The following is a 22,508-nucleotide window of genomic DNA, read 5'->3' as shown; positions in this document are numbered from 1 at the left end:
CGCTTAGTTGGAGGGGAAAGGGGAATGTTAATCATGATTGAAATGGCTAACATTCTCTTTTCATGTGTTTTTAGGAGAAGTAACACTAGCGCACTCCGCAGGGCTTTCTATTGACATTGGCTAATCAGTGTAAAGCCAGACGAGAGAGAAAAAAAGATCAATTTCTAGAAACATTTTACGTTCTTAAAACTGGTATCTAAGATTACGTACATAATTTCATAAAGTAATGAAGTGAATGAAAAAGTATAGAAAGCCTAACTTACAGGATTTTCCCTTATCTACAAGAAAAATTGCAGAATGAGTGGTTTTCGCGCGTGTTAACTTGCTGCGTGACCACCTACCATTGATCACATTGTTAAGAAATACAACGCGAAGGACACTTTTTCACACGAAACGCCATTACTTACTACAAATCAAATGATTTGGCTTTAGGACTGACATGTGCTTCCCAACAAATGGAATTCAGAGTGCTTTTTAGCTCAAAAGGAAAAACGGAACCCTTATAGGATAACTTTATTGTCTTTGTTTGTGTGTCTGTCTGTCTGTCGACAGACAGACACGTCTGTCAGTCTGTCCGTCTGTCCGTCTGTCGATCTGTCTGTCTGTCCATCTGTCCGTCTGTCCGTCAGCCGTCTGTCGTATCAATCTAGAAAACCTACGGGATACTTCCCGTTGACCTAGAATCACGAAATTTGGCAGGTAGGTAGGTCTTATAGCACAAGACAAAGCGGTCTAATTGAACCAAATAAAATTTTACAAGAGCTGCAAAAACCTGAATAAAAACTGTTGAAACTTTACTGTACCTACTTGACTTAATTTTAGCAGTTTTAGGCTGTTAGGGGTTAGACTCTGATACGGCATCAATAATAATATTGTAGTCCCTGTTACCTAGTATGCCTTTGTGTAGGTATAAGAGTTGGCATCATCAGTTGCCATAGTTAGACAGTAATTAGGGATAAACTACCCTAACCTACCGTACTAGACAAATTAGCAACTTTTTAGCAAAACACTTAGGATGAGAGCTTTTATGAAATTGTGAAATACATACATAGATATGATGTGATAAGCTAGTTATTACTACGTCAAAGGTTACGCTACATTTTTTAGTTAAATGGACAATTTCAAAAGGTTAGCAAACTATACCAGCGAATGTGGATTATATAAACTTTGGAAGACCCTCTACTTAATAACTACTTACCAAGAAGTTTATTTATGACGTACGCACCATCCCAATTCCATCATATGGTTAAAAGTTTCGCATGCCGTGAATCTACATTTTCTACCTCAGTGTATGTAAATATAAACCAAAATATCAAAATAAAAATTCCACTCACGAAGTCACCCTCGTAAGATATCCGTATAAGTCCGTAAGTTAAATTGCAAAAGTTTGAACAGTGTTGTAAATATTACACTGCAAAATCTGCGCTGAGTGTGTCGCCTTACGTAATTGACATTCCATCGTACGTTAAGGTGCTGGAATGCCTAGCGTCCGAGTTTCCTTATAAATGAGGCAGCACATAGCTTCACGAACCGAAAAATCCACAAAATACCGCAAAGGGCGTGTATCGCAAAGACCGCTAGAGACACAAGAGGCGCATTCTCAGACCTTGAAATGCAAGCAACGTCAGCAGCATCGGGCGTGCCGTAGAGATGCGAAAATCATACCAGCGTCGATCTCAGCTTACATCGATATTTCTAGGGCCTGCTCAAGTGCAGCACGTAAGCTACGTATGTATTTTGTTTTCAGTAAGTATACTAATTTCAGTGATATATCGAAGTACATAAAGCTGAATTTAGGTAGGTAGATATCAAATATAGTCGACTCCACCTACTCTAGATATCTAGGATCTTATTTTCCACGCACATGCAAACTGTGGAATCAACTCCCTTCTGCGGTGTTACCATTACATTACAACCTAAGATTACAAGTTGGGGTTATTCAAGGGGCGGTGAACAAATTCCTTAAAGGCCGGGAACGCATTGGCGGTTCCTCTGGTACTGCAATTGTTCATGGGAGGCGGTAATCACTTAACATCAGGTGAACCGTCACCTGATGTTAAGTGATTGCCTGCTCGTATGCTCGCTATTTTTATATAAAAGAGGGTATATTATGTCCAGTGTCCACCCAGATGCAATTATTGATGTTGCCTAATCTTGATGTTCACGTCAAAAGATACCATCACATTTTCAGTATTGACAAATAGTTCGTATACCTCTGCCAACCTTTTTGATGAATGAAGTCCTTGCGTCGAGTATCTTCAGAAGAAAGAGTTAAAAGTGTAATTTGTAGAATTTGGCTAAAAGAAGAAAAACCACAAATAAATTGAAGCTCTTGAGTCATGAGACGATAATAATTGTGGATAATAATTTTCCATCTTTAACTTTTGCGTAACGAATTCGTTTGTTTCAAAGTATTAAAATACTGCACAATACAATAGAAATTCGGATAAAAGCACTTTCTGAATAAAGGATTATTACCAAGTTTGCGTCTTACAATAACTTGGCTAACTCCGCGATAAGGAGCCAAGCTTTTGACTTCTTACTCCAGTAATTAGTTCAAGTTAAAGACAATAAATGAAAGTTTCTCTTTGTCAAGCAATTATTATTATCGGTCTTGAATTATTTAAGCTTTATAATTTATAGTATAATATAAAACCTAATACGCACGACTTTTCTGTAGGTCGTAACGATCGTAGATCATTATTATAAAAATAATGAATGGATGGAATTTGACCTACCTATCTTCCAGAGATAAAGGTATCTGTAGCCTAAATGTTTAACTGTGACAAATCACACTTTACTATTCACACTAATATTATAAAGGCGAAAGTTTGTGTGTATGTGTGTGTGTATGTTTGTTACTCCTTCACTGGTTCAAAATTACTGGACGGCTTTGGCTGAAATTTCTAATGGAGATAGATTATACCCTGGATTAACACATAGGCTACTTTTTATTCCGGAAAATAAAAGAGTTCCCGCGGGATTTTGAAAAACGTAAATCCACACGGACGAAGTCGCGGGCATCAGCTAGTCTGAAAATACGCACCATTTATTACCAGGTAGAATGTGTCTGTAACGAGGTAGAGCCTTTGCCAGATTTGCCATACTTGCTCCATTATTATTACATTAATCCAATAGTTACTTAAATCACACTGATTGCAGTTCGTAATGTGCCATGATACTAATTTAAAGCAGGCAACTTTAAGTCTAACAAAATAAGTATACCTAACAATTCACAAACACAATTCAACTACGAACAAAGAAATCGTGCCAAATAATTAAACAATCTGAATAATTCGAGGCATGTGGTGGTGTTTTGTCACGCAATATAACCAAAATACAACCCTGACACGTCACTTACACGAAATGGAAATTATTTTGTTGGCTCAACTTCATGTTACTAGTCCCAAACAGCGCCAGCCCACTTTTACCTACTTTGTCAAAGTGTCGCACCTATAATTAGGATGGAAAATAACATAGTTCCTTCATATCGCTCTACATGTTGTTCAAGTAATAAGCCTTTATTATTTATTCAAATAACAAAACAGCGATAGTAATCTACGCCTTTTATATACCTATTAGGTATTAGCTTGCTATACCTAAGTTGTGGTTTTATGAATACGTAACTAAATAGGTAGGTGCTTCAAAGACTTTTTTCACATAAATTAAGAGTCAGTGCTCAAGGCATACAGATGCAAATCTACCTAAAAAAGTTGTAAATTTAACTGAATTAACTTTGACAGGTAACTACTAACTACGTAACGAATGCGCCTATGCCCTACGCATAGAATACCTTACTCTTTGGCATAGAATTTGAAAATCGTGCGAGTCGACACGTGCGTTTAAGCTATTTTTGCTGTTGTTTTTTTTTTTTTCTTAGAAAAGATGAATCTCTCTCTACACTTGACTTCAAGTCTACATGAATTAATTTTGAGTCATACTAGTCATAATAGAAATAAACAGCCGCGATGACATAGTCGTTAAATAATTCGGGCAGTCCAGGCAGGGGTTCAATCAGGCACGTACATCTAATTTTTCGAAGTTATCACTTGCCTTAACGGTGAAGGAAAACATCGTGAGTACCTACCTACATGACAGTGAGTTTTCCGTAATTTTCTCAGAGATGTAAATTCTACCAAACCGCACTAAGCTAGAGATTGCTTGACTAAGGTCTACCTTGAGAATCGTACTCGGTAGTGGGCCGGCAATGGTTTGAGATCATGATGGATATACCTAAACAGTAGCATTCTACAATATTACGAATGGGAGATACTAACTCTGCGCAATTTCGTTTCTCTGTTGTAATAAATAGAGAAGCGAAAGGTGGATATTAATGTCATTATTATTACTATTTAACAGTAAATTCACAAATACTTTAAAGTTAATTAAGTTAGGCAATCCATAGACTTAAAGTTTATTATCATGACCTGACCACAAAATAAAGACGTAGATTAATATCAAGCTATTTTATTAGTGGAGGCCGACCTAATGCCTTGCGTGACTTTTGGCACTTTAAACTATATTTAACTTCACTTTAAAGAATTGGTTTTATAGCAATGCTTTAAAGTAGAACAACATGTTAAAGTCCTTGAACTATGGACTATAGGCACTCACATTAAATCTTACTAATTACTTACATTGCCTATCACAGACGACCGATAATATAATCGATGCGACAATTAAATTATAGTTAACGAAAAAAGAACAGGACGAATAACATTTTACTTGTTTACCACTAATAAGAATCTTAAAAGAAGAGCTAGTATGCATGCGGTGTTAACCTATAAATAGTTAATCATTTTGTCTAAGAACTTTGTATTTTTAATATTGTAATTGATGTAGATGTTATAAGTTGCTGGTGAACCTAATAAACGAAAAAAATATATATCAAAGTCTTACCCAAATTACTTAAAAGAGGGGTATCTCCATCACTCGCTTCATACAAACGTAGTTCCAATTTCATTTGAATATTAAGCAACCAAAGTCCATGAAATTTTGCAGACATATTCTAGAAACTATTGTATTGGAGCAAGTGACGGAGAAAGCCCTGTTAACTTCGCAAATGTGCATCGTAGAGTTTATACTTACTTATCACCTGACGATGCTCCAGTGTCGCAATGTCGCAGTATGTTGAGTTTTTTAGAAGATTTGTGTAATGTTGTGTTAGTAGTGTATATAACTTGCTCTCCCTGCTGCTTTAGTACTGGAAGGGCAGATGGCGAATATTGCATCTTGGAGGTTGTACCACACAGATTTGTCTGATTGTGCGGATTGTAGGGATAGATAGATAGAAACACTTTATTGCACACAAAAACACATGTAAAGGATCACAACACAGAAAGAAGAAAACAGAAAAAACAATTGTGTGCAAAGGAGGCCTTATTGCTTGGAGCAATCTCTACCAGGCAACCTTTAGGGAGTTAAGCTTGTACGAGTAGTTCCTTACTAATTTACCCGATTTTGTCGGAGAACGTAAAATACGAGTTAACATGCGCCAATGCAGACTGCGCTGAGTCAGTATGAATTCAATACTATTTTTTATAGCCTAAAGATGGCCGCTGTCGGATAAAAATCGATCTCAGATTAAAGGTATCGTCTGAGTTAGACCTTATTGGTCTAATATTATTGTTGTTTATAAAACCCAGACTGATAAATAAAACAACTATTTGTCAGCAATACTTTTATTAATAAAATAATAGAGTTTAAACACTTATTAAATTGACATTAAGTTTCCTAGTAAATATATACGTACAAGTTCTTTTAAGACTAAAGTATGCAACATTACATTAAAGAACAGACTGATTATTACTATTTACATCATTACTGTTATGTACTTCTACCTAAGAAGGCATCCCTAAAGTTTGTATTTACAAAGGATAAGAAGCACTCGCTAAAACAATCCTTTGATTAAAACGTATAATAATAATAATTAGTAGCGGGAAAAATATTTGGCTTAAAATTATATTTATTCATATAAGTCCCGGCGTAGACGACCAACGAAAATTCCTTACAGTATGATTATACCTGTCTTCTCCATATACGACGTTTGTCACTCAGTTTTAGATTTAGACGTAACGCGGATTATCGTCTACGGTGGCCCTTATATTATTTTGTACAGCAAACTTAGTCAACATTAGAGGACATTAGCAAAAAACTGAATGTAAGCTACTGTACTGTGATTATGTCATTCTGATCGAAATCACAAGCATTTTAACTCGAATTAGCACAGAATGAGTTTAAATTTGCTTTCAGTGATTAAAGTCATGAACTTTGGACCGAATTTCAGTATAGTTTTAGGCTGTTTTGCTTGTAAATGAAGGCAGATTTGTGGGCCAAAAACGTCCGAATTATAGAGGAATGTATCTGTTAAATCGAGCATACTTCTCCTTATCTAACTTGTAGCAGCTTAGGTTTCATCAAAACGCTGAGGGCGGCTCGGTCCGAACGGAAGAACTTTGGCTATTCACAGCTAAACTTTTCGTAGCCAATGGGCGTCCAACCCTAAACTTATGTCCAGATAATGATTATACGTAGCTTTACCTTGATGTTGACTAAATCTGCTGTTCAATTATTAAGAATACATGTAAAATAATAATTGCTCTATTTACATTTACCCTAAACAAGCTGTAACAGTCTATCATCGATCAAACCAGTTAAAATTTAATGTTACCGGCTGCACGATATATTTGTGAGTTGTGACAATGCAAAAACTGTTCAAATCTTCATATTTTGACTATCCAGAGGTTTTACTGACACTTTTCAAGCTCATGAATCATTCATTTAGTACTGATATTAACTTTCGGGAAAACGTCATGATTTGAAAGTTAAAGTTCACAGCACAGCTAATGCTTGAAAAGTTACATTTTGCCTCTGAATTTCAATAAACTTAATAGGTATCTATTCTGTGACTATAATTTGATTGGTTTGTAAAATATTAAAACAATGTCTTTTCTTTTTGTATTGAAAAAAAATTTGCAATCAAACCTCAATTACGGATGATATGTCTATTCTTCACCTTCAAATCAAAACATATCCATATCATAGTCTAACAATGTTTAATAATTATAATTTTAATCTATAGGTATTGTTAATAAGTTAAGAATGCTTAACGAAAAAATCTACAAAATAATATTAAAGTTTTATTTGGTGGGTTTAATGGTTACTTTGTAAAATTTTGGTATAACTAATACAATTTAGCTTATAATTTTTGTAACTTAATGTTAGATTCAACGGAGGGGCAATGAAGTTAAAAAAATAACATAATCAAGTACCTACTTAACAGCTGAAATCGAGGATCTAATATTATAGATACTTACAGAAATTGTGCTGGAAAATTTCTTTGTCGTAGAATGAGAAAAAAATTACAATTTCGGCTATGAAAAATGATTAATCAGTAAATTATTAATTATCACGTAATTAATGGCGTTGAAGAGTGGAAAAGTTGGAGAAGAGAAAGTGTTAACAACATTAAACTTAATGTAGGCGTCGCGCTCAAGCTCCGTACTGTAACAAACAAGATGATTATTATTATTCCAGTAAATGGGAGTACTTCTGAGAATAAAATGATGATAGTCCTTTAAAAACTTTGTTTGAAACCTCTTTAAAGTTTAATAAGTTTTGATGTTAAGAGCTTATTAAGGGTGGGCTGAAATAATAATGAAATGTTAACTTTCCGTTTTCAACGTGTTTTGATTGTGAATTTTAAACTCATATAAGCCTACACAGTTTTATTACAATACTTATTATATTTATGTTAGAATATCAAGAATCATCACACTAATATTATAAAGGCAAAAGTTTGTGTGTATGTGTGCATGCGGATTTTGCTGAAATTTAGAATGGAGATAGATTATACCCTGGATTAACATTTAGGCTACTATTTATTCCAGAAAATTAAAGAGCTTCTACGGGATTTTCAAAAACCTATCCGCGTAAACGAAGTCGCGGGCATCAGCCAGTATAATATACAGACAAGTGTAAATTAAAAATTTATAACACCCCCGACAAGTGAAGATAGTAACTAGAAAAGAGCTGATAACTTTCAAACGGCTGAACCGATTTTCTAGGATTATAGCTAAGAACACTCTCGATCAAGCCACCTTTCAAACAAAAAAAACTAAATTAAAATCGGTTCTTTAGTTTAGGCGCTACGGTGCCACAGACAGATACACAGACACACAGATACACAGATACACACGTCAAACTTATAACACCCCTCTTTTTGGGTCGGGGGTTAAAAAAATGTATTAATGCCAAAGAGGAAATCCCCCGAAAACATCAATTCGTACTTGACACTACATACATGCGGTAATGGGTCTAGTCTGAACAATTTGAATCGACGTTGAAAATAACTCGTTGAAAATAACTCTTTGAAAAGCAGCACTGAGCCGAGGTGTTGATAAAATGAATACTGCATGACACAATTTTCTTTTAACGAAAGGTCATCTAGAGATGCAATTTTCGAAAAGTCTTTCATATTATGATTAAAATTTTGAGATTATATTATACTAGCTTTCACTTGTAACTTCGTCCACGGGATATAATTTATAATAACTTATAGTACTTGGGAATAACTCAACTATGTACCTATGAGTGAAATAATTTATAGAATCAAATCATTAGTTCCAGAGACATATCTATAAATCGAAAAATTTCTTTATAATAGATAGTTTGTATTAATACAAGTTTCCAATAAACCTGTTAATTAATATAATTTCTCGAAATTATAATAAAAAAGCTGAGTATAACACCATAGTTAGTTCCTTCTTTGGATAGAAAAAAGGTTATTTCTATTATGTAGATGCTAAAGGCGAGGGCGGATTGAAAAATCCAACTTTTTGCAAAGGCGCCAAGCTAATTGAGAAATTCGCTCCAGCACTTTCTCATCAGCCTTATAATTTTTAAGCTTCATCTAATTTTTTTTTTTATTAACTTGAATATCTGATAAATATCTTCATTCCACAGTTCAGAATCTTCAATAAGCATAATGAACCCGCTTCCTCAGGTTATCATTAAACATTAAAAAACAACTTCAATTTTCGGCCTTGGCGGTTCATCGCGCGCTTTTTACTCACAAAAATCCTGATAACTATTTCTTTTACAGACTTTGGTAGAGTTTTTTTATTACCACTTGATTGCAATACACCTGATCGTAAATGCAGATGTAGCTTAAGGTGGGGCACTGTTGCCTAGAGTATGCGTTTTCAATATTAATTTAAAGGTACCTAAGATTAAATAAAACGGAAGTCGGAAGGGAATTCTGAATCTAAGCGGTAGGTGCGTACTTAATAGGATAGGAACGAGAAAGTACTCAAATATCAACCATGTAACTTTGGAGGTGGCTTATCAATGAAATTATATGTATTATAGAATTGAATTATATGGTTAATTAAGTAGGTATATTACTTACCTAATAACATGGCTTCTTTACTATCCGCCAGCTGGCTGTTGCCTACGATAGCTTCACTGCCCTCTCGCCATGCGGGAGCGACTCTTGCAGTACATCTCACTTGCATTGTACGACCAGCTGGCACTCGCAACCCAAGAGCTGATGATAGAAGCCCGTGTGCGTGATGCACTGGTGGATATTCTACTAGCAGCCTCGGGTCAACCACCTACGAACAGTGATAAATAGATAAATCAATGATACTTGTAAATTGATGACAAATAACAGAGGCCACCACCTTGAAGAGCTGTAAGGTGTTTTTAGTATATCTGTCTTGTTTATCCAACAGTATCCTACCAACTAATCACATCTGGAAATAAGTGGTGTTATTATTCATATACAAGTTAACTCTTGACTGCAATTTCAACTGGTGGTAAGTGATGATGCAGTTTAAGATGAAATCGAGCTAGCCTGGATTATAAAAGCTATACCCATCAGCAGCATCGTACCGGAACGCTAATTCGGTTGGTAGCACGGCTTTATCTGTAAGGTGGATCTGATCTCGGCCATAGCCTTCCTTCAGTCTAGACTAGGGCCAATTTAGAAATTGCACCTGCCGAGAATATTATAAGGCCATAGACCACAGCGCTCCATAATTTCTGAGTTTAATGCTAAATACTAATTAGTAATAGATAGAGCCTCGATAGCTGAGGTTGAGGAGCGGCGGACTGAATTCCGAAAGGTCGGCAGTTCAAACCCCACCCGTTGCACTATTGTCGTGCCCACTCCTAGCACAAACTTTACGTTTAATGGGAGGGGAAAGGGGAGTATTCGTCATGATTAGCATGTCTAATATTCTTTAAAAAAAATAAAGATAGTGTTTTTTCCGAAATTGAAAGTTATGGTATTTAATTGATATAAATAATGTAATAAAATAAGCTATTACCTTCTCACCATCAATGTCCCAACTCAAAATAGCTGCGGGGTACGACCGGCCAGAAGTACAGTTGAGGAATAAAGAATCTCCCCGTCTGTTTTCTTGCTCGTTGCCTGTTATCCTGGGCCCTTCCCGTGGTAGATCTAATTAAGGAAACGTTAATGAATACCTAAGTAATTATATTAACACACATTTTTATCATAACTCTCATAGTTAATGAGATTGTATAAGCAAAAAAAATTATGCTCTTTAATTAGAGCTACGGGTCCTTAATCATCTATTCAGTTAACTAGGAAACCCGAGTGAAGTGTCACTAATTAAAGTAGTGTTAATTTTGATATTTCAATGAAAATATACTTCAATAGTGAAATGCAAGAAAAAAACACCTAAGTGCGAGTTGGACTCATGCACCGAGGGTCCCGTACATTGGGAGAATAGCCATGTATGATTATTTTGTTACGTAAATTATCTCCAACTGCTAATGTTAGATTGTAATCTTAAAGCTATCTGATCTCTGTGCCAAATTTCATCAAAGTTGGTTAAACGAATGGGCCGTAAAGAGATAGCAGATAGGTAGACAGACAGACAGACAGACAGACAAACAAACTTTTGAATTTATTATATTATATGATACAGAATAGAGATATTTTAGAAAAATAACACACGGAAATCAAACGCGCTCAACTACGAAGTCAAGAGAAACAACTATTAAAAGAACAATGCAACCATCTATTTACTAGATTTTGCCCGCGATTTCGTTGGCACGGCTTTAGATTTAAATATCCGATGAGAAGTCTTTGTTTTTCGGAGAAACAAAAATCTTATTACCTCTCCCACTTCCAGTGCAAGCTATCGGATCAGCTCAACGTTTGGGCCATCAAAACCTATCTACAGATAGATAAAAAGATAGACATATACACTTTCACTCTTATAATAATGTAAAGTTGGATTATTTATAAACACTCACAAATGACTTCCATTCTGCCTTCACCAGCAGCTGACGCAAAACTAGGCGCTTCAGCTGACACCTCACATCGGTATTGACCTGAAGATTTCAAAGTAACTGGGTGCAGCATCACTCTTCTGTCATCCGATTTCGATAGCTAAGTAGAAAGGATAAATTATTACCAAACTGCAACCCAAGCATAACTAGGACGATACTCTTTGTTCAATGTTTTTTCGATCGCAAGCATGCAAGAAAGCTGTAAGAAAGTTGTCACACTGATCAGATCTGTTCAAAAATTAAAATTATATATTTTTTCCATTACAAACTAGCCCTTCACTGAGATCTGATCTGGTGGTAAGTGGTACATATAACTTAGAAGTTGGCTATCTTCGACAGGGTGTGGCAGTTATATTAAACCTCTATTTATAACCCCTAATTAATATTATACAAAAAATAAAAGTACCCATTCCATTCTCTATTCCGTGGGAATTTCAGAAACGTTATTTTTTCCTACTTTATACAGGGAACTTCTATGCAAAATTTTAGCTTTCTAGATCCAAGCGCTTGGGGCTGGGCGTTCATAATATTATACTAAGACAGATTTTTTTATATATAGGTACCTATTGTAAATATGTAGGTAGTCTATATAATAATATTGTATTTATGCATTTCCATTTGCCATAACAAATTACACTTATAGTATTTACTTTATATCACTATACTAATGTATCAATAAATTGTTTTAATACGAAACATAGTTTTATGTAGATTACAATAATGAGAATAATATTATCACAAACATAAAAGGAAATGGGGTAATCCGGGTGACTGGATAATAATAAAACGTATTTCTTATCTACTGGTAAAAATAATCTTGGCAAATATCTAATGGTATTGGATTTCGATCTATGAGAATTCAATATCAATCTTATGTTTTATTTTATGTACAGAGAAAATAATGTTTTGTACTAAAAATAGGTATTATTTATAAGTGCAAGATATCCGTATGTACCTAATTACTTTTCAGGTACCGACGACTCTACTGCAGGGCGATTCAGAACACTTCGATAACATAACGAATCGATTCGATTCGGTATCGATCTCGAATCGAACAAATTTTATCGTGCAATTCAGAACGTTCGACAAAAGGATTCGATTCGATTTCGATTACGATACCGTTTTCGATAAGAAACATTGCGATTACATGTGCATTTATAAAGTATGTTATGTTACCAAAATTTTACTTGTTTTTAAATTCAAGTTAAACATTAAAAAATAACTTTTATTCATCTTGAAGGTAATTTAAGTCATTACTTAAAATGATAGCTTATTAAATTATTGATTTCGAGAGAAAAACATCGAAATGTACTAGTGAAGTTTTATTAAAGCTATCCTCGTAAATACAACACAAATGTCAAACATCAATTACGTCTGTCAATCAATGGCAAGTTTGGTTTTTTTTATTAACTGGTTTTACGGCTCTGGGTTCTAGCTTTTTTAAGCTCGGTGTTGTGATTTTTGTCCGCTGGTTTTAGGGTTTTGTACCCGAAGGGCACCAACGGGACCCTATTACTAAGACTCCGTTGTCCGTCTGTCTGTCAGCGGGCTGTATCTCGTGAAGAGTAATAGGTAGAGAGTTGAAATTTTCACAAAATGTGTATTTCTTGCCGCTATAACAACAAATAATATTAAATTTCAAAGTTTCAAAACTGTTGTTTCTTGTACGATGGTACGAAACTAGGTAAACAAAAAGATATCGAATGCCCTATAGCTTTCGATAAGTAAACATCAAAAATTATCGGACGTTCGACAAATATTATTCGGTTAGGTTGTTGTGAATAGCGTTTGATAGTTGTAATCGAACGATATCTACGTCTGTTCGATTCGGTTTCGGTTTCGACAATTTCACTGTCGATTCGGTTATTCTGAATTGAAAATACATTTTATCGAACGACAACTTGCCGAATCGATCGACAATTATGTTATCGAAGGGTTCTGAATCGGCCTGCTGGTTCGTTAAATAAATCGTTAAATTAATAAAGCTCATCGTTCATCCGATTAAGTTGAAACTTTGTACAGTTGTTGTACAGTATTTGCGAAAAGATTTTTGATGTATCAACGTACAATAGGTTGCATGTGAATCGCATTGCAACTCATTCCGGCCATTAATAACTAGAAATCTAGGCTATTATGTAGACTGTTATCATGACGAATTCAAGACGAAATCAAGTTAACAAGCTTGTTAGGTACTTGAGCGTTTATCAGTGATATAAAGTTTCCAAACGGCACAAAATTTTCCACCCACTATCGCTATCGGATTGACTGTAAAAGGACTTACCTCGACTTTTACACCGTCAAGTTTGTAAGCGTGTTTAGGAGGGTCGTATTTCGGCATGTAGCGATAAAACTCTTCGTTATCTCTGTACCATTTCACTGAGTAGAGCGTGTCGCCGCCTAACTCGTACTGGCATTCCAACTGGGCTGGTTGGCCTCTTATTCGATAGGAAGGGACCGTCACATGAACTATCCTCAGTAATAGAGATTCTGTAACAACAAATACTAGTAAACCCTCTTTTAGGTCCCTACCAAGTACCATATTATCTGGGAACATATTTTCAGGGTTCCGTAGGTACCTCAAAAGGAAAAACGGAACCCTTATAGGACCACTTTGTTGCCTGTCTGTCTGTCCGTCCGTCGTGTCTGTCAAGAAAACCTATAGGGTACTTCCCATTGACCTAGAATCATGAAATTTGGCAGGTAGGTAGGTCTTCTAGCACAAGTAAAAGAATAAATCTGAAAACCGTGAATTTTTGGTTACATCATTAAAAAAAAATTAAAATGTGTTTAAATTTTCAAAGTAAGATAACTATACCAAGTGGGGTATCATAATATGAAAGGGCTTTACCTTATAATAGTGTTTGGCTTATCGTGCAAAATGTCGGAAAAAATACCCGAGTACGGAACCCTCGGTGCGCGAGTCTGACTCGCACTTGGCCGGTTTTTTCAAGCATTCTAAGTGTCTATACAGATGAACACCGTTTGGACTGTAAACCGACTACAAAATTGCAGTTGGGATACAGTTTTATTGCAGTTAACGCAACTGCATCGCGACTGCTGACTGACTGCGCAGTCCACGTGCAGTCGGCGCAGATCTAGTCTTCTTCTTCTTCTAGTGGCATCTCCTATCGGAGGTTGGCAATCATTAAGGCTAACTGGATTTTGTTCACCGCTGCTCTAAACAGTGACCTTGTACTCATATTAAACCACTGGCGAAGGTTCTTAAGCCAAGATGTTCGTCTACGGCCAGGTCTACGAACCCTGTACCCGTCAGAATCGGTTAAACTGTTGGGCCGTGAAAATGTAGCAGACAGACAGACAGACAGACGCACTTTCGCATTTATAATATTAGTATGGATTCAAATGCAGTCCATTTAAATAATATTATATTATCCTATCCATCCATATACCTTACACAAATAATGTTAAACTAAGTAGACAGGAATCACCTAAATGATAAATATACGTTCAATCCTGGTTGAATGCTTGTTTTAATGGACACATTGGACCTTGTAACTTTTTATCAAAGTTTTCCATGATAAAGCCGCGAGAAATCGTTATCGTACTTTTTGTGCTTGGGCTGCTGAATTCGTTTGAACAGTTATTAATTATAATACCTATCACACATATCAATTATTCGACCGATTTTTCAAGTTCACCTATATTTTTTTCAGTTCTAAATGTAATTAATAGTTAGACTTAAATAAAATACTATTTCATCTTTAATCAAAGTCGCTCCACTATGATCAAAAATGGCAGACTGACATAATTATGGCAAAACCAGATGGCAAATTATGTTTTATGTAAAGCCACACTTCCATAAATAAATATATACAAAAGAAACCCTAAATTGACGGCAAAGACGCGGGTAAAAGTTAAATGGTACAAGCGAGTAATGATTATACTTGAAACTTATGTTCAAATAGGGAAAGTTAAACATAAGTTAAAATTGTATTGGATAAAGTTTTCAAACCCATTCAAAATAGTTTAGTAGATATAACTAATTGCTAAATATGTCTATTTCACGTATTTCCCTCGAGGCACGCGGTTCTGTCTTAAAGTCGTTATAAGTCGAGTGCTTAAACCAAGTATAAACTCATAACTAACTCGAGTAAATTTAAAGACGGTTTAGTTTAGAAGCCACGAAGTGTTTGACAATGAAAGCAACATTCTAAAGCACACCATACTCGTACCTACTGAGACGAGATCATTTTTTTTCTCCTTTATTTATTCAAGGGCTTTCATAACTATGTACATGTCAGCCCTATTATAATCTAATTAAATAAAAGAAACAAAAAATTATTATCCTAACAAAATAAACAGAAAAAATATTTAAAAAATTAATAAAAGGAAAAGCAAGTGATACATTTCTAAAATAAGACTTATAGATTCGAACGGACAGATCATGATAATAAAAGCAAGAAACTGGCGGTTGCTCTTTTCAAAGATGTGATATACAATATTTTCTAAGCAATGTATAAAAGCAATTGAGGTCCCGCGCATAATATTTATACCAATATACAAATAGAAAAAAATAAGTTAGCGTAGTTATGCTAATACTTTGGAATGATCTGATGTGCTTATTAACTGTTCATTATATTTTTTATTTAATACTAGCTGATGCCCGCAGCTTCACCAGCGTGGATTTAGGTTTTTAAAAATCCCGTGAGAACTTTTGATTTCCCAGGACAAAAGTAGCCTCTCCGTAATAGCCCGTCCCCGGGATGCAACTTGTTTCTGTACCACGTAAAAACATTCAAAGGATGATCCTTTAAAATCCCGAGGGATCGCTAGGATTTAGGAATGCAATTCCTAACAGCATCAGGGTTGAGGAGTTGGGTCCTCGAGGGCAACGACAAAGTGTTTACTTGGTATCTTAGATACCTTCAATATAAATTTAAGTATAACCGACAGTTTCTAAATCCCATCAGCTTTAGTGGTCAGGTCCCCTGCAGCATTAGGATTGAGGAGTTGGAATCCAAATTTTTTATCTAACAATGACGCAAAGTTCCTTTATCTATAAAAAAAAATACGGAAAAATCGGTTCAGGAATCTCGAAGATATCAGTGTACATAGGCAAACAAACACAACTCCTTCATTTTTGAAAGTTGGTTAAAAAAGTAGCCTTTGTTACTCCCTGGCCAATCCCCCACTTGCCTGTGAAAATCCCGTCAAATTCGGTTTAACCGTTCCGAAGATTAGCCCGTTCAAACAGAGACACGGAAAGACAGACAGACAAAAATTTTAAAAATGTGTGATTCAGTTATGGTATCGTTCAAATAACCATTATCAGCTTAATATAAGGTAGTTATTTCGAAATTACAGACAGACACTCTAATTTTATTAGTGGCTTCATCATTGACAAGACAGATGTCCACAGCTTTATAGCAGCCACGATATTTAACAATATAAAGTGCCTTTAGTATATCACACTAATATAATAAAGATGAAAGTTTGTGTGTATGTATGTATGATTGTTATTCTTTCACGCAAAAACCACTGGACGGATTTGGCTAAATTTTGATGGATATAGATTATACCCTAGATTAACACATATGTTACTTTTTATCCCAGAAAAACATAACGTTCCTCCAGGATTTTAAAATCCTGTTTCTTGCTGGTGCTTCTCGGTAGGAAAGGCATTCCGAACCAGTGGTAGATGCTTTTGACGATTCAAAAGAACTTGTAAAAGTCTAATTGAATAAAAATATTTTGAATTTTGAATTTTTGAATATATCCGGGTTGTTCTACGATAAAAGGAGTGTACGGCAATTGTTTTATGAAATAGATTTTTAACCTACGTCTTATCATTTTATGCAATAAATTACAACATTTCTATGAATAACATTACGATGTAATGCCAAATTAAAAATCTTGAAATTCCATATGAAAGTCTGTTCTGCTCAGTCAAAATATTTGTACCCTGGCCTATCCCCTTGACGTTTTTTAATTAACATGCACACATTAATATATCCTGGAAAATTAAAGAGTTGTCACGATCTTCATCTAGCAGATTATAAAAAAATAAAAGATACACAAAACAACTTTACGATAGCGTAAGAAAATACTAAAGCATAATAAAAGAGAGGCGCTAGAAAGAAGAAAGCTACAAGAGAATTTTTAGCAAGTGTTCTTTGAAAGAGCCTTTAGTCCGTCAAAAGACTTTTTTCCGAGGCTCCCCTAATTGACTCAAGCGAAGCATTTCTGAGTGAAAATCCTTTCATTACAAAGGAACTGAAAAGTGCACTTTTTATTAAGAAATTTATCTTATGTGAAGGCATTGAATACAATTATAAATTGCTATAGGGTGCCGAAAGAAGGCTGTTTTGATTGATTAATGTTGTAAGCAAATCGTACAATTTCACTCTGTACTAATAAGTACTAACAAACTATTTGCTCACAAAAGAAAATCAATTTGCAAAATATCGAAAACAATAGGTATATACACCAAGAACCTGATTTATACGACCGCCGAGGATAAGGCGTATTCAGATTGTTTTTCAAGAAAATAGCTTGCTAGAGAATAATAATCAAAATGAAAGAAAACATCGAGGAAGGAAGGCACTTTCATGCCTAAAAGGCCTCCAAAAATTTAGCCAGTGTGATGCCTAAACCCTTCTCATTGTGCGCTCAGTTGTAATACGGCGATAGGATGAGATAATGATGATCCTGGCTATACCAAGATGCAAGTAAAGATTCATATACACATAAATGCTGAATAACAGACGACATTCATTATTCTGGCCTACAGAACTTCGCAAATACATTAACAAAGAATTGTATTGGTCCAAGGGGTTGTATCGAAGATGAAGGGCCTTAAAAGTACGGGTAGTGACGAGCATGAGGCCATTGACCTTCTCTGCTGATTGACTGAATTAGGGTATAGAAAAGTTTTCCTTTGTACAAAATACGGACCTAGTTTACTATGACCAAATAGGGAATATTGGCGATGATAAGAAAACATCTAAAAACCTAATAGGTCTTTACTATCCAGCAAAACCCCATTAAGTATGTCAAGACTATACATTTTCTTAGCTGAAAAATAAAGGCGGTGAAAATATGCCTATCTTATATCAAGAAATAGGTAAATAAGCCGTGATGACTCTGGGGCCATGGAATTTGTGCAAAAAAAAATCTTATGAGACCACGCTTAATTGTATCATCTGTTGACAGAAGGGCTGAAGTGTCTGTGCAAAGTATCAGGCTGACTGTTCAGCGCTGACCTGAATTCTGATAATATCATTCCAAGCGGGCATAATTTGTGAATTTAATTACATTAGGATAGCGATAAGTTATACGATAACATCACTACCCATCACTATCCATGTTGTATAAATACGAAAGTGTGTTTGTTTGTTGGTTTATTGGTTTGTCCTTCAATCACGCTGCAACGGAGCAACAGATCAACGAGATTTTTGGCATTGGTATATTTAAAGACCTGAAGAGTGGAGAGTGACATCGGCTATTTTTTACCCCGGAAATCAGAGTTTTCATAGGATTTTTAAAACTTAAATCCACGCGTACGAAGCCGCGGGTAACAGCTTTTTTTTTCAATAAAATGAAATGCTATAATAATACAGTATTTTTGGTTCTTTTCGCAATAATGTTTCAAACAGCCTTGAGGCAATAGCGTGTTGAATACTGATTGACCATTTCCGATGCCGCTACCTTTTGAAAGATAACACAAACTAAAAGCTCTATCAATTATCTAATATCTGCTGGGAGTTATTCTGTTTTGATTGTTGTTTTGTACTTAATTAAGTAAATACATAAAATTTCCACAAACAACGGTATTGACTTAGTATTATTACGATATATTAATTTACTGTTAAGATCCACGGTGCCTCCGTATTAGCATCAACATCTGATGTTTACAACATACTGATAATTATATTAATGCAAGTGTGTCAGTCTATCCGTCTATCTGTTAATTTTTCACGGCTCATCCGATAAAACCATTTTGACGAAAGTTAATGAGACAGCTTGCCTCGCGGAGACCAGCATAGGCTACTTTTTACCTCCGAAAATCATAAAGTTCTCAGGGGATTTAAAAAGAAACTAAATCCCTACAGTAACATCTAGTATTATAATTAACTAAGTGTTGTTTACGTTTGCTTAAATCACTGAATCATTGACGCAATTTTGTACAGAGTTTGCATTTTTGAAAAAGATTTTTACTGCAGGAAAACATACACACACCTTTGGAAACATCCCTTTAAATTCTTCAGAAACATAAATTATTCCACTTGGTCACATGAAGTCAGAGATACAACCGATACCTACCCATATATAGGTAGTTTTATATAGGTATATAACTAGTAAAATATAGAAATTGAGAAATGTTGAACGTGTCGGTTAAGTTAATTACAGAAACGAAAGCAAATAACAAGACACAGCTAAGTGCATTAAAAGCTTCGCTGTAATCAATTACAAGAATTTTAAATGCTTCGCGCAGCTTCATTTGCACTCACCTACACTAATAATAATAATACAATTCCGCATGATGATAGTCAAAGTCAAAGTCAAAATCATTTATTCAAAGTAGGTACAATTGTACTCCTTTTGATGGTCGAAATTGATAATCTAGTGAAAGCAGAAAAGGAAAAAGTATCGAAATACTTGGACCTGGCTTATGAGATTACCGCCATGTGGAGTGTTGACTCAGCGATTATTGTACCGATAGTTCTATCAGTCCATGGTCTTATTGCGGACAGTTTCGACCAACATCTTAAGAAACTATCGCTTAACTGTTGGATCAAGGGTAAGATACAGAAGGCAGTGGTTCTTGAGACGGCACGCATTGTGGGGAGGTTCCTCACTCTGGAGCCCTGACCTCTGGCGGGCCATTTTACCATGTTTTTAATAAAATTGTGGCATTGTGACGCATCCGGATTAAATCAGTAGAGCAAACATACTACATAGCCTAGGTAAGTGTAGAATTATAGGCTGCCGAAAAACCGTTGCACAGTTGTTTAATTTTGACTTTTAAATCTATACATATATATCAAAAGCATTGACAGATATTCGAAAGAAAAACCGGCCAAGTGCGAGTCGGACTCGCGCACCGAGGGCTCCATACTAGGGTATTTTTTTCGACATTTTGCACAATAAATCGAAAACTATTATGCATAAAAATTAATAAAAATCTGTTTTAGAATGTACAGGTAAAGCCCTTTCATGACATGGATGACGGACAGACAGACAGACAACAAAGTGAACTTATAAGGGTTCCGTTTTTCCTTTTGAGGTAAGGAACCCTAACAACTGCGAAAAACTGAATGTATGAAAAATGTATGAAAAAATGTATGAATCACTTAATTCATTATTTGGTGATTGGAAAAAATAAAAACTATCTTATTTCACTGGATTTCTTTGTGCACTTGAAACCATCGATATAGGTATCGATGATTTGAAAAGCATTGCGCTATTCAATAATATCAAACCGAGTGATAGAAATTTAATTATTCAGACGGTGAATTTAAGTAACGACGTGATAAAATTACAAAGTATGCTATTTCATCAGATTTCTTTGTGCATTTGCAACCCATTGCGCTGTTAAAATATCAAAAATTTAACTATTCAGATGGCGTTTAGAAAAAATACTGAATGAATTCATTTTACGCAACAGAGCTTACGAAAGTATTTTCAACAATGGATTTTCATGCAGAATTATTCATTGTTGAAAATACTTTTGTATTAGAATCTTTACGTAATATTTTACAACAGCTCTACGTGAGTTATATTATCTTCCTTTAGTTTTGAATAGTATTAGTTTGGATTACCTTTTATATGCAGTAAGCTTAGTATGGCGTATAAAAGAAACATCCTCTTCAATGAAATCCACACTGTTCCATCACAAGTCACACACTAATTAATAATCACTGAACACACATTAAATAAACAAACGTTATCATAACGCCTGTCGAACCTTGTGATACGAGCTTTCGAAGTACAGACAACTATAACGTCAGTCTCCATTGAAAGCTTATACCCGACTGAGTGCTTTGCTCGCATTTCGTATTCGCGGTGTTTGAGAGTTGGGACCGCCTCCACGCTCGGAACTAGTCGGATTATACAGAACCTCAACATTTTCATGATCATGAAGTTTACTTGTCAAAGGTCACTCTTGAAACATAAAGCGTACTTGAAAGCTCAGAGTCCTACGCCTTCAATTTCACTGTTTACGTAATTTGAATTGCTTGTTGACAACTGCTATTTTTTACAGCATTTTGTCATAGAGATAGTATATAAACAACATTTTGTCCACGTTTTAAATACTGTCCTGTCCCTTTTTTTCTTCTATTGTCATATTTTTATGTTACGAATAAATAAAAAACAGAAAAAACCAATCAACATAGTTAAGTAGGTTTACCTATAGAGGCGATTTAAAGAGAATTTTCTTTGTATTTTTTTCGATTAAATACTCCAGACCAGGGTCAATTAGGAACCCTCGTAGCTTTAGTTTTAAATAGAGGATAACCACAGCATCAATGCCACGATTTTTGATTTATTTGTTTGCTATTTTGTTGTTCTTATTAGAACTGCATTTCTCCAGTTTATTGTAGTATTTTCATGTGTAGATATGTGTGTGCAATAAAGGTTTCTAAAAAACAAAAAACGGATAATAAAGCTGAAATTCTAATGAACAAAAGTATCCTTTTCACACATGATGTAGCATCGTGGAAAAGGATAAAACTAAGTTTATATTTTCATTCTAAAATACATTCCCCGTTTAAGCAGTAGTAGTCTTCAATTCTGGGAAAATGAAACATGCATAAATCTACGTTCCTTTGGCGCTATTATGTCAACCGACGAAATTTATGACCGCATATAAGATATTTTCCCGAGGGGGATCTCTCTGTGTAAATAATATCTATTGGCTAAGTTTTAAAATCTATAGCGACTTCTTTTCTGTGCTACTTACTTATAAAATACTAGCTTCTACTGGCATAAGAATTTTCAAAATTGGTTCAGTAGTTTTAGAGATTACATCCTACAAACAAACTTACAAACTTTACCTCTTTATAATATTAGTATAGATTTTCATAAGTCCTAGGAACTACAGCATTATTATAAACTCATCGCCGGCTCACTACTGAGCACGGGTCTCCTGTTAGAATGATTAGGGTTTGGCCATAGTCCACCACGCTGGCCAAGTGTGGATTGGTAGACTTTACACACCT

The 22,508-nt window shown here is 35.2% G+C and overlaps 1 protein-coding gene and 1 long non-coding RNA gene across 2 annotated transcripts; one reads left to right on the top strand and one right to left on the bottom strand.

The window, feature by feature from the left end:
- Window positions 1-1,952: 1,952 nt before the first annotated feature.
- On the top strand, window positions 1,953-17,460 carry LOC123866781. Its single transcript, XR_006796252.1, has 3 exons — window positions 1,953-2,006; window positions 9,767-9,768; window positions 17,450-17,460. It is a non-coding gene; the product is annotated as an uncharacterized LOC123866781 (long non-coding RNA).
- LOC123866779 lies at window positions 6,023-21,315 on the bottom strand. The gene is made up of 6 exons (XM_045908470.1): window positions 21,108-21,315; window positions 13,607-13,812; window positions 11,290-11,425; window positions 10,332-10,465; window positions 9,410-9,614; window positions 6,023-7,503 (listed from the first exon to the last, which is right to left on the bottom strand). The coding sequence occupies exons 1-6, from the start codon at window positions 21,148-21,150 to the stop codon at window positions 7,409-7,411; spliced, it is 819 nt and encodes a 272-aa protein (XP_045764426.1). The 5' UTR covers window positions 21,151-21,315; the 3' UTR covers window positions 6,023-7,408.
- Window positions 21,316-22,508: the final 1,193 nt, after the last annotated feature.

The sequence above is a fragment of the Maniola jurtina genome, chromosome 7 (genome assembly GCF_905333055.1).
Source record: "Maniola jurtina chromosome 7, ilManJurt1.1, whole genome shotgun sequence".
NCBI classification, from domain to species: domain Eukaryota; kingdom Metazoa; phylum Arthropoda; class Insecta; order Lepidoptera; family Nymphalidae; genus Maniola; species Maniola jurtina.
This window is presented reverse-complemented; position numbering and strand designations above follow the sequence as displayed.